The 13127-nt window shown below is 40.2% G+C and overlaps 1 protein-coding gene across 3 annotated transcripts in view; it reads right to left on the reverse strand.

Annotated features, from left to right (window-relative positions):
• Positions 1-13127, reverse strand: part of adgrb3 (adhesion G protein-coupled receptor B3) — a 113069-nt gene that overhangs the window by 32926 nt on the left and 67016 nt on the right. For all 3 annotated transcript variants that reach the window (XM_056394648.1, XM_056394649.1, XM_056394650.1), the window contains exons 11-14: positions 12413-12481; positions 9277-9385; positions 2410-2556; positions 1311-1386 (exon numbers count right to left, since the gene is read on the reverse strand). In XM_056394648.1, the coding sequence (XP_056250623.1) occupies positions 1311-1386; positions 2410-2556; positions 9277-9385; positions 12413-12481 (401 nt within the window). The remainder of the gene's footprint in view (positions 1-1310; positions 1387-2409; positions 2557-9276; positions 9386-12412; positions 12482-13127) is intronic.

Here is a 13127-nt window from a genome sequence, read left to right on the forward strand (position 1 = left end):
TCCTTTCCGCTGGCTAATCTAGTTATCTAAAATTTATGGTGCAAGTTCTTCAAATTAATTTTTTAAAATAGCTGAGTATTAGTCTGAGGTGTTTTCTCTCATGCAGCTTGTGCTGAATGCTAACCCTAACATCACACGTTCAATAACAGGAGGACTTAAAAAGCTGCCCATTAGACGTCAAAGCAGCTATACAGGATGTTTGCCAGGTGTTCAAAACATCCAAGCAGACCAGGAATCAGAGACTACAAATCAAAGGCTCACCTGAACTGAACGAGATGTTTCTTTGTATACTACGCTTTTAAAAATCTGGCAGGAGAGTCCTGCTTCAGAAACCATCTCCTGCTATTGTATGGTTGACAGAATATTCTTTTTATTAGAAGCTGAAACCCATGAGCACTTCCCTCAAGAAAACTGTCAACTACACAAAGAAAGCAGAGGTGAGACTGCAGTAGCCTTCTGTCCTACAGGCACCACTTGAGCTGAGAACATTTTTGTCTGACTCTTTCATATGATCCAAGTCAGTTTTCTGAACTTATTCTAAAATTGAAATCAATGGAGTAAATGGAGAAGCTCTTTAGTTCCCCACTCTGAGTGCGCTGAGAAACTCCTGACATTTACTGGCAAGAAATGTATTTTCTTATTTGAAGCTTCACAAGCTTAAAATTTGGCAAATGGAAGCTCAGTTTGTCCTCCTGTTATTCTAGAGAGAGTGAGATCCACAGGTACACAGAGGGCTGCTGCTCCATCTATGACAGCTGGCCTGGCCGGTCCTGGGATGACCGCTCTGTCCTTGGGACGTTTGTGCCAGGGACTTGTTGATTGGGGTCTCACAGGTGTTTGTTTGAGACATCCCACTGCTTTTTCTCGGCACTAATGTCACCCTTAATTAACTACATATTCCAGGCTACAGTAAACATATTTCTTTTACCAAATTAGATTTAATGCAAACCCATCATTTGAGATTTACACTGTATATGCACTGAAAAGAGCAGATCTTTGTTGGCAGTAAGGACACAATGAGAAGAATTATAAATTGAAAGTAAGTTAACCTTACCTTAAAGCAGAAAATACAACAATAGCAGCACAGCAATTAGAGTTTCTCTTTCTTCCTGTGTGAAACTTTTAATTTCATGCCTCTACAGTGGAACGTTTCAGGGACACAGGAGTCAGGCACGGTTTGCTTTTAAGACTTGATCTACTACTTTGAATAAAAATGGACACCTCTGCTGCTTCCAAAGGATTAAATCTGTCTCATATTTCTTCTTGCCAGCAGACCAGAAAATACAGACAAGGAAATATGCTGCGCTTACTTTGGTGAAGGCAGCATGAGTCCAAGAGTCTTGTAAAGAACCGTTCCCAAAATGAAGACTGGCGATCCTTCCATATCTAAAGGAGAAAATGAAGCGTTAATTAACACTATTGTCACGCCTATATACTGATACTTTTTACAATATCATACAAATGGTTATTGTTGCCAGATTTTATGTTAAAAAGTAAATATTCAAAATGTCCTCACTGTATATATGAAATACTGTAAAATGTTGCCTTCCAATAACATGGCAAGTAGTCATAATTCATGGCAGTTGTAATTGAGAGTAACACTTGGCTTAAGTAAACCTGCTAGTCTGTAGTGCCAATACAGTATCTGCCAATAACACTTTAACAAATATCGATTTTTTTTTGACAAAGAGTACTTTCCGCAACTTTTTGCAGCAAACTTTGTTGACTCCAGAGAGAGAAGTGATAAAGTCTCCTACAGAATCAGTGTCCAAATTAGGGTGGCTGGGATTAGGAGCATGGCACAGATTCCAAATCAATCCCTTGTTTTGTTATCTTTGATATATTCCAGATAAGACTGATTACACCAATTAACCAAATTGTCTGGCTCTGGATTGCGATATACAGTGGCAACTGGCGCTGTATGATGGGATGCTGAGTCGATGGAAAACTCAGTGACTGAACAAGAACAGGCAAGCAAAGTGGCTTTGTTCAAAGGCTTATAGCACTACTTCACTTTTCCGAAACTAGGGGGGGTGTAGCATTAAACATTAAAAAAATACCTTCTGCACAAGACTGATGTGTCTGCGTGAAAGTCTTATTGTAAGTTTTCAAAGCAGTTCTACTCAAATCATTCAGCTTTTGCTGAGATGCCAAGATATTTATTTTCCTTTCCTCAGCAGTGGCCAATACATAATGTATTCACTATGCATTCATCTCACATTTCTACTACAGTTTCCTCTGCAGATGCTGAAAACGTTACTGCTAGTTTTAAACAGAAATGAACTTTACAATATATTCAACGACACATAAGGTTTGTACATAAAGACTGTTCATGTGGCTTAGAGCACTGAGGAAAGATGTGTCTGACTAGAAGCAGGATGGCTCTGTGAAATATATTCAGTCACATACCTGCTGACTGGGAAACAAAGAGGCCCTTTGGGATGACCACTTTATCTTCAGAGTTCCTGGCCCAGTCAACCATGCCTTTACGACCCTTCATGGGGAAGTTGATGTCAGTCATCACAGACACTGCTGGAAGTCTCTGGATGCTGGCCACTGCAGAATTCAAACAAACAGACCATTAAAAGAATTACAGATGATCAATACACTTTGGAGTATTTATAAGTTAGTAGATGGTCTCATGGAGAATCAGCATAGACACATTTAGCAAAAAGTCATGAGTCATGTAATGAAAAAAATCTCTTTCACATGATCAGTTTTCAAAGTCAGGCCGCACTGCCCACATGTGAATTATGAATCAAAGTATTTAATACACACAGTTGAATGTTTATGTCTTTTTTTTGGAGCTCTGTATCTATGTGTTAAGCACAGTTTTTATGTTTACTGCATAAATACTGTGTATTACCATAATTTTAGACTGATTTATGCCATTTGTTCAAGATTTTTAGAGACGACAAATAAGACAAGTTTGATTTCAACTGCTAAATTATTTTGGGAAATATGCTTAATACCGTGGAAACCGAGTGAAACAGCTAGCCTGGCTATTTCACTAACACATTATATGTTGTTTGTTTAATTCTTTTAAAACCTGAAGTATAAAAGTAACAAGTGGTGATTTTGATGAAGGTTATGCGGCGGACTACTTCTTGGATGGGAGCAGTGACTTTGGACAGGGCCAGGTTAGTTGTTTTCCCCCTTTTCCATTTTTATGCTAAGCTAAGCTGACCAGCTGCTGGCTCTAGCTTTACATTTACCAGTCAGATATGAGAGTGAAATCTCATCTCATTCTCAGCAAAAAATAGGAATGAATGTATTTTCCAAATTATTTCTTTAAAATAAAAAAAAGCATGTATTTGTAACTTTTCTTTTCTACCGAACATGGTTTCTTGCTGTGAGAGGGTGTTGATGATCCTCGGTTGACAAGAGTCATGGTTGTCTTTAATAATACAAGGGGTTATAATACGCCCTTTAAGCCATGCTACATCTTCAGGGTAGATTGGATGCTGCAGTGAGTCACTATGATAAAGTGATGAGACAGGCCGGGGCTAGCTGATTAGCATGTTAACTTAAGTTGAAGAAAGAGAAAAAAAAGAGCTAACATTGGTGTTGCTTTCCACTGCTGGAGACAACTCTTGGTGAGTAAAGGAATGAAGTTTGATGCTGAACTCAACATTTCTTCTAGACCAGTAAGTAAATAGCTAATAATGCTAATGTTGGCTATATAGCGATAGCAAAACTTACAAATAGCTCCTCTAACCTGCTGTATTTTTGGGAAGAACTGCTTACAGGAAATGTATAAGACTCAAGTTTATCATGATAAATGATACCACGTGAGTGAGTTTTCTATCTTTATTAATAGAAATCAAACTCACAGTATGCATCTGTGTTTCTGAAATTTTCAGGTGTGAAGCAGTTGGAAAGTTTCATTCTGCTGTACACTCTGTTTACGCTATAAAGGTCTTCTGACAGCATTTTTTTTTGTTACCTGTGAAATCTCTACAGAGGTCGAGTCTGCTTTACCCTTTTAAGGCACAATCCAAATATAAATAAAAGCATAGTCCTATGACCTAAATTCAAAACACAGGACCGGAGCCTGCCATCACTGCCAAATTGAGAGGCAGATCTTTAAATACTCTGGCTAACACTACACAATAATAACATCTAGTTACCAATGTATATATGCATTTATATTTTCAATTTTGATAAACAGAGAAACACAGAAATCCCTATTTTTACTTCTTAAACTGAATTGTGTATGTGAATACAGAGATTATTCATAAGTCAAAGATACCAGAATAAGCTGGTACACATTTACCACAATGTGGACCATCAGAGCTACCACTGGCACATGACAGCTGGTATACAGGTAATCTCCTTAATCACTCTTTCCCTTTCTCACCTCCCTGCTGAGGTGCCATAAAAGGCCAGTCCATACACTAAGGCAATGACAAGGAAAATACCCAGGATCAGCTGAAAAGGCCTCAGCATTACAAGGGGAGGATAAAGCTGCACTGTTCTCTACCTGGTATCACATCCAGTCCCAGTCAGGTGGTGCTTCAGCGAGGGGAATCTGAGGCTAATCCTACCATTGATGCAAAAGCTCCATTGTTCCTTGTGCTCTGCCAGTAATACAATTTGAATCCTGGAAAGGCTCCATGTTTGAGTGAAATCTGTGACAGTGAAGGTGTGTCTTCTGTGTTTGGGATGATCAAGCAGCGGGCTTGAAATCACAAAGCACCACGAGACCCGCCATTTGCAAAGAGGCCTGTTCACAGCACCAGATGCTAGGAGCAGCAGTGGTAAGTGTGTGTGTGTGTGTGTGTGTGTGTGTTTATGTGTTTATGTGTGTTTGTGTTGATAGCTTTAGTCACAAGGCACGCTGTGAAACACAACAGGGTGCTAGGAAGGCTGTCTTTCAGGGTTCTGGGTAATTCTGCAGGTAAATGGGGCTTTGCACTTGCCTGATGGAGCCAGACAGCAAAAATAAAGCGATCGTTTAGCATTGTGATACTTCTGAACACCAAATCAGTGCACTGAAAAAATTCGGTATGGCTCATTTTCATAAGAGGGAATTATAGCGATGCTTATTACATCTGAATGTGTTCATGAGAGGCTCAGCATTAAGTTAACTGCCGAAGTCAGAAAACATAAACATTTTGCACAAAACATAGATCAATGAGCATTTGCAGCCGTCTTATGTGTGCGTGATTGCAATTAATCACTATTAACGTCAAAGCATTCTCTCGACCATGAAGTGCAGGCTCACAATAGACAGCCAGAACAAAAGTGTCAAAAGTGCATGATGTATTCCACCTTCAAAGTGGTGTTTAATTTAATTTCTAACATGTCCCAAGCTTCACTTTGTCCTCCAAGTGTTTGCCTGCAAGGAGAGAGAGTGAGTTGCTGGAGTGGAGAGCCTTTTGCAATCAAGGTTATTTGACTAAAAGTAGGAGGACAGAGGACGATGCACTGGTGACAGCCAGTATTTATCTAAGTGTCAGGAGGCTGCCATAAATTAGTGACGAAATGATGCCGCAATATCTTACTCAGCCAGATGCTCCCCACTTGGATTCCACCGATGGATCCACAAAACTTTCCATTCCTTTAATCAAAAGTGCCACAGCACAGGGCTCTGTGGCGAGAGCTGAAATTACTGTGTGGCTGGCGACCAAAGCTTGTGCTGTGTCCAGGGGTAAAATAATTATCCTGAAAACTCTCCATCCCATGTGTTAGTCACGTATTATCAAAACAGAGGTTTGTATATTGAGTGTGTGTTAAAAAGACTTCATTCTACTTCTTTTTCACATTTTTTACTATTTTCTTCGAGCTAAATTGAACAAAACATGAACAGCAGTGATTTCTTCTGACATTTACCACACACAGGTAAGCATGTAGTCATTTCGTACACTAAAATTAATTCTCCCTACAAGACCTTTAATATTTTTTCCACCAGTATCCAGTGAGCTTTTGCTTGATTCTAGCCAAAGGCAGCTCATTACTGCTACATCTTCTAATAACTGCTCCAAAGCCAAACGGCCCCTCAGCTTCTTTGCTAAGGTTTTCCACAAAAGCTGCTCGAGAAATGTGCCTGGCTCAGTCCTGCATCACCAAAATGATAATGATGTTGTATTTCCAGCATTACTTACTCAGAGGTTCATACAAGTTCCTTTAAAATGTGATGGAAAATAATGTGGGCTTTATTTCCCTCTATTACTTTATGTATAAACCTTAAAGCAATACTTTGATGGCCTAAAATTATGTTGAAAATTCATGCTCAGTCTCATTTCTGTGAGCCACTAAAGAAAAGAAAATAATAAAAAGTTCCTCTCAAAACACATTAGCCCTGTTAATGGGGTGAGAATGTACAGGGTGCTGCATCCCAATGCTGTGGACTAGAGATCTAAAAAGAGCTAAAACGTCCAACTTTAAACTTACGATTTGTTAATTTTGTGAATTTTGAATTAGCTTTATTAGTAATGCTGATGATCACTAACTAACAAGGTGCATGCAGCAATCAGGAAGTGGTTTCAGTCAGGCTATATAGCTATGGAGAGCTATAAGAGGCAAACAGACAAGTGGAAGCTTCTTTCTTTCACAAAATGATGACTAATGAAACTTAACAAATGAACAACTCCTCTGTCTAGAAGTGTGGCTAAAATATTTTTGCTTCATTAGCCTACACTTACAAAGTGTTATGGCAGCATGTCTCCTGCCTCCCTTGTAGCTCTGCCCAGGCTGTTCCTGATTATTACTCCATGAGATGCACCTGGCTTGGGAAGGAAGGGTTTAAAAGCTCTGCCAGCATCAGAGGGACCACAGGCTTCTAGCATGAGGACTGCTGGTCTTGCTGCCTCTCAGCCAGGGGTTTTTGTTCTTGTGTTCTGTTGTGTTTTGTGTCTTTGGTAGTCTTAATTTAAAATCTTAGTCATTCTGCATATTTATGTTAAATAAACTCTATGTACTTTGTTGTTTTAGAGGTGCCTTGTGAGTCTTGTTTGGGTCACTGGGGGAGTGTTGAGCGCCCCTTAGGGCCACCCAAGGGTGGAGTATAACACAAAAGTAAACATGAGTGTATGACATCTATACTTACTGCAAGTCTGAAATTTGATTATAGTATCAAAATTAAATACGCCTGTGAGTTTTTAATGCATTCTGGGGTCTGCAGGTTTTGCCACAGTTAGACTAAAAGATGTCCTAAAAAATGAGTTCTGTCATCAGGGCAGTTCAGTCATTTGTGACAAGATGCGAGTGTGTGAAATAAGTTTTGTGTACATCCATCCAGTGATTCTCTATCTATTATATTGCCAAACATAATACCACAGTATTTTAGGTTTTTGTATATTCACCCATGTTACAAGCAGCCAGGGTTTTCTATTATTTCAGTACAGTATTTATCACAATTTACATTATGTCTTCATGTATTTGTGTAAAAAAATATACAGTTGTTGTTATACAGTGATGGGAAGACTTTCAATTTTATTAGATGCCTCATTAAATGCAGCACCACACACAACAATATGTCATTATTCTGATGAAGATAAGCATAAAGACATGTTCACTACTGCTTATGTCAAGTTTCTTTAACTTAATTATCATATGAAAATGAAATCAACAGAAATATATAAAAATGCATACATGTACAAAAATATTCTAAAATGTGAAAAATTATGGAATTTCTAAGAGAATAGTCAGCAGTAAATAGGTCTTGGCAGGAAAGCTTTCTTTAAGACTGGCACACACTGCTGAGTTGCATCATTGCTCCATGTCTACCAAAGGAATTTCTGTCAAATCATGTCTGATGGATGGACACGGTCTTAATCCGTGATTCCACAGATTTGAGCGGAGGCCAGACAGTCACATGACTGACTTATTAAATAAAAGTCAAAATACGCCGCTGTTCAAGGAATCAAGATAAAACACTCCATTCTCAACTTAGATTCTGTTTCACAGCATAGACTGCATATTGTCTATAAAAGAGGGGTCATGTATTAATGCTTTTTTGAGCATTAAGAGGAGGCAGAGCCAGCGAGATTGGATGACTACCATTAGGCGAGAGGAAGGGCACAGAAATATTCTAACATGTGTGAAAGAAGTCATTAATGCTTGGCATTATGAAATGCATTCAAGTCTTATTTCCAAGTGTCCATTACTTAATTTGCCTCTCACTGTGTTTCATAATTGCATTTTGATGGCTGCATTCATTGCACCATGTTTGGTATGCTATTCCGGGGGCTACCTACAGTATTCATCATTATGGAAATCATATACCATAAAGAGCCACTGAGTGTGAGTGTTTGCTAGAAGTGGGTCAAATGTTAGCTATTGTAAAGAATACAAGGAATAAACCTCACACCATTGGAGGGATTGCCTACCAGCACAGCTTTACATGCTCACATTCACTTGCATGAATAAATCAAGACCGCAGTTCTATTATTCCATTCCAGTAAGACACCATTTATGGCTGAGTAAGAAATTAAATGCCACAGAGACCTCAGATCATCCAAGAGGCTGTGCGACAGAAGCTAAAAGAACCCATGAGAACATTAAGGAGGAGAAATATTGCTCATATCTAGAGTCTTTTTTTTCAAAGATGGGGAGTTATAATCTGGACCACAATCAGTGGCGCAGAAAAAAAGCTCATTACAGTTGCAAAGAATAACTTGTAATTTCACTTCCAATTGTATAGCCCTTTATCAGACACTCTGACAATGTTTTTTTCCATGACCGCTAATCTCACAAGAAACTGACAAACATTTCTTTTTTTTATGCTGCTGCACTTCTACACTACATGCATAAGGGGATGCTCTGTTAATCAAGTCTTTCTGAAAGGACTGCAGTACAGTGCAACATCAGACACTTCACCTTCAAACATGCCACAATTTTAAAACTATGCATGAATATGAAATGTCTAATGAATGCATGGCTTATAAATTACTTTAAAACATATCTGAAAAGTTTCATTTAGCTTTAATCACTAGAAAATCCAAAAATATCTTGTGTGTATTTTTTCTTAGTTCTAGATAAGTAGAGCTCTCCTCTTGCAGGGGTTCCTGCGCTGCACGCTCTTGATATTGGATTGGGTTTTAAGTGTTTTCATAGGAATTTAGCACATTAAGACCACAAGCTCAGTTTTAATTAACATTATTGATTTGCAGTAATTTTACTCCCCCACCCTTACCACGCGCCATTTATCCCAAATTAATGATGGTGGGGAAATTGACACGAGGAGTCAGCAGAGCACAGGGATTATGTGTCCATGTCAGGCAGAAATAAATGGTAAAACAGGTCAGGGATGAAAAGTGGGCTGATTCTTACCCAAGTTCCCAGTCATCAAATAGGCATTGTGAAAATCCTTCATGCCCAATCCAACGATGTGGATGAATTCCTCTATGACCTGCATGAGCTCCACTGCTCCCGGATAGATCTGGACAAGATAAAAAAAAAACAAACACAAAAAGACACTTTCAATTTCAACATTGCTGCCATGACATGATTTCACAAATGCAGCAGTGTATTACTGGAAAGATAGAAGTGTGGAGCATAAAACAGGAAAAGACAGGAAACTAAAAAGCAGGCCATAAATACATATAAGAAAAGCATCACTGATATAAAGTTTGAATACTGTTGTTCAAACCACACATCTGCTAAAGTATATAAAGTTGTGAAGTACATAAAATACAAAATGAAATATTAAAACTTGTGATAGCTCAATAAATACTGAAGAAATGATAAAGAAAACCTGGAGGAGGAAGAGAAATTTAGAAATACTTTATTGTCCCAGAGGGTAAATTCGCCTTGGGCCATAGTGCAATACATAGTCTAGATATTAGATTGTTGGTTGGACAAAAAGCTATTTGAATATGTAACCTGGAGTTCTGGCAAATTGCGATGGGCTCTGTTCATTAGTTACTTACGCTTTGTAGATCAAATGATTAATCGGTTCATCAAGAAAATAATGGGCAGGTAGTTGCAACCCTAATTGAACCATCAATGTGACATCAGCATCAGAGCTATAACCAGTGGCTTTGCAGACACTGTTGTTACCGGTTGGCTTCTCTTCTGAAAGCCTCTGCCAAGGCAAGGGTGATTGCCTGGGTTCATGTGCCGCTTCATGGACTTCAGCACTCAGTGAGAAAAATGCAGAGGCAGGAATTCAGCACCACGGTCAGCTCCACGGCTCGACCAGTGACACTGCTGGTCTGCTCAGCTCTTTCCTCCAAGTCGATAAATCAAAGGCTCGCTAATCCAATAACTGAGCTTCAAGAGACTGGGCCACTGTCCTGGCTGCCAATCTCGTGGTGATGGGTCAAATTTAATAAGAAGCTTTGATTTGGGGGGGCCACCAGTTTTTGGTCCTATGACTAGAGATTGTGAGAAACTGATTGTAGGAGTATGTGGCTATGTCATGTGCCAGACTCTAACACATTTGCCACTTTCACAAAGTATCAGCTACACAGCACAATGCTGTAACAACATCTCAAAATGTCTGTGACAGAAATGTGTTATATTACGCAAATATTATTGCAGGATTTCAACAAATGTGTGAGCGCACAATGATGATTTCAGGCAATTAGAAAGGCCTTTGAGTGGCATTTAGCAATTAACACCTCACTCAGGGTTGCTATTCAACAAATACCTGGGGCAGGTATTTCCCTCCTCGGTAACACCTTGTGTTCTGTGTGTTTGCACATGCCCATACATGTGCCGCTAAGCCAGGGAAGCAGATCAGTGATGCTGAAGTTGAGAGCCTCTGACACAGCAGAGTGAAAGCCATAGTGGGGGAGAAAAGCACATCACATCGCCCCTTCCGGCATGTCTGACGCACAGTGCAGTCATGCTCATTCTGCTGGTCTCTATGGCAACCATGAGATGTGAAGGCAGCGGAGGGAAATGGCTGCAGTGGAGGTTCTGTAGACAGAGCTCTTCCTTTCCTTGCCATGGTAACAGTGACAGGAGGTGAATATATAGTGATCTCTGCACAGAGCCAATTCCACAGCCAGTAAAACCTCATAGTGAGGTGTTTCATCTGAGTGTTTTGAATGTCCACAGCGCGCAGTGTGTGGGTGCTGTGGAAACATGAGCTCAGAACACTCATTAATGCAAGAAAAGCCAGCAAGTGGGAAAATTTGAGAACTGTGAAGTCAAAGCATCGTCTGTTGAAATCATACGACGTCGCTTCGCCAGTGTCCACTTGGTGGTGGGCCAGAACTGAAGTAGAACTCCTTAGACAGGCACATTAATAACTGCAGAAATAATTAAGCATGTCACATATCTCTTCTGGGTGTTCAATCACAGAGACAACTTCTCCTATTTCCATATTTTCTCTGATCTGTCTGTCTCCATCTCTGACGCATTCTTACTGACGAAACTGCTCATTTGTGAGCCCCTCTCACCGACAACCTACCTTTGGGGCCTGCCAAACTAAAGCTGCAGTGAGTAAACACCTAATTACTGCCTGTAGAGACAGCCAGGACTGGCACTCCTGGCAGAGTTTGAACTGCCTGCGTTACCCGCCCCCCCCCCCAAATCTTACTTGAAGTCAGGCATGCCGAAACGGTGACAAAAAAGAGATCTGACTGATTTTAAGACACCCCCTCAGTCAAGTGTCAGCGCAGGTGATACCTAATTTAAGTCAATTTGCCAGTGAAGGTGACAGCAGAGCAGATGCCCTCTGCAGACGTGCAGTCATCACAGATGGTATCTCTGTCAGAGTCTGGATGTGCGTGATTTCAGGATTCGGGTTGTCTCATACACCAGTGGCAGTTTTGAAAACGGGAGATGCCACCTCTCAAGCTGAGAGATGTGTCCAACAGAGGAAGTAGCCAGAAGCCAATCTCCATGGATAAACACAGCGTCAGGAAAATGTTCTGTTCTCTGCTGTTGAGGCTTTTGACCCCTACATTTGTATTGAATATTGACTGTTTTTTTTGTTTGTATAATACTAATATAATACTGCTTCACCATATGATGGGGCTGCTTTACAATGTCAGAGAAAGACAGACAGGTTACAAAAGTCTTAGCCAGTGTGGTACAAGGAATAATATACTTAAACTGTTTGTCTGTACTATAAAATTCAACTTAAGTAATGGTCTAATCACAGTGGTTGCCATGATCTGTATCAGCTGTGAGGAACAATGTGTTTGCAGGAGGAAATGAGTCCTGCAGTGGTGATGCTTGGGCAGTCTCTGTGGCAGTGCTGCTGCCACCAAGTGGAGGTCTGAGGAACTAGCTTTCCCAAATGAGGCCAGATGTCACTCCAGCTAAATGACCCCTCACAATGATATGGGTAAGTATAACATTATCTCAACACCAAGCCGACTTTCCTTAAGCTCTGCTGTTCAAATGGAGCAGCTGCAAAACAGGTTTTAAGATGATTTTTTTTTTTTTTTGAGGCACACAAGATTCATGCAGAAACCTGAATTATTTACTAAGTGCACTGCCATATGCCTACCTTTTGTGCATCTTCCCATTTCTCCTTATTTTCCTCCTCCAAGAGGTTGCTGATGATTTGAAAGAAGTTCTGTGGAGATGATGAAAGGGGAAATACATAACACACCCACACACAAATATTACAGGCACTGCAGCAAGATGCTTTTTAAACCATGACAGATACACTATGCACTCAGGAATGACTTTTACGGGTAACAAACTGACATTTCTGATCGTGGGATATCTATAAAAGTAATAATGATGTTCCCTGCAGGGCCCAATAGCAACAGGAAATTTCCCACTGAACCCATGATGGTGAATGATTAGAGAAAAGATGGAATATGTGGATCAGCCCTGACGAAAATACACCTTGAACCCCTGCAGCTTGCAGCAAACATCTAATGCTAGAGGAGAGAAGCACAAGCTACAATCAGAAAAAAAAAAAAAAAAAAAAGATGAAAGGGAATGGCTGAGCAGCTGTGTGGATTGTCTTCTTCAGCAGCAGAAAGCAGGGCTGCTTGGGGTGCATGCCTGCAGTAGTAATAGGACCCCTGTCTGATCTTTAGCCTTGTTATTTCGTCTGGTCTACAATGTGCCTGAGGGAGTGGCTCTCTCTCTTGACACAGGCTATCTTGTTTTCTACTTGAATGCTTATGCTCCCTCTGGTGGTAATGTGCCCACTTTAACACTGCATTAGCGCAGAGACACACGGAGGGGGTGGGCTGGCTGACTGCTCT

This window comes from Seriola aureovittata, chromosome 14 (assembly GCF_021018895.1).
Source record: "Seriola aureovittata isolate HTS-2021-v1 ecotype China chromosome 14, ASM2101889v1, whole genome shotgun sequence".
Classification (NCBI taxonomy): domain Eukaryota; kingdom Metazoa; phylum Chordata; class Actinopteri; order Carangiformes; family Carangidae; genus Seriola; species Seriola aureovittata.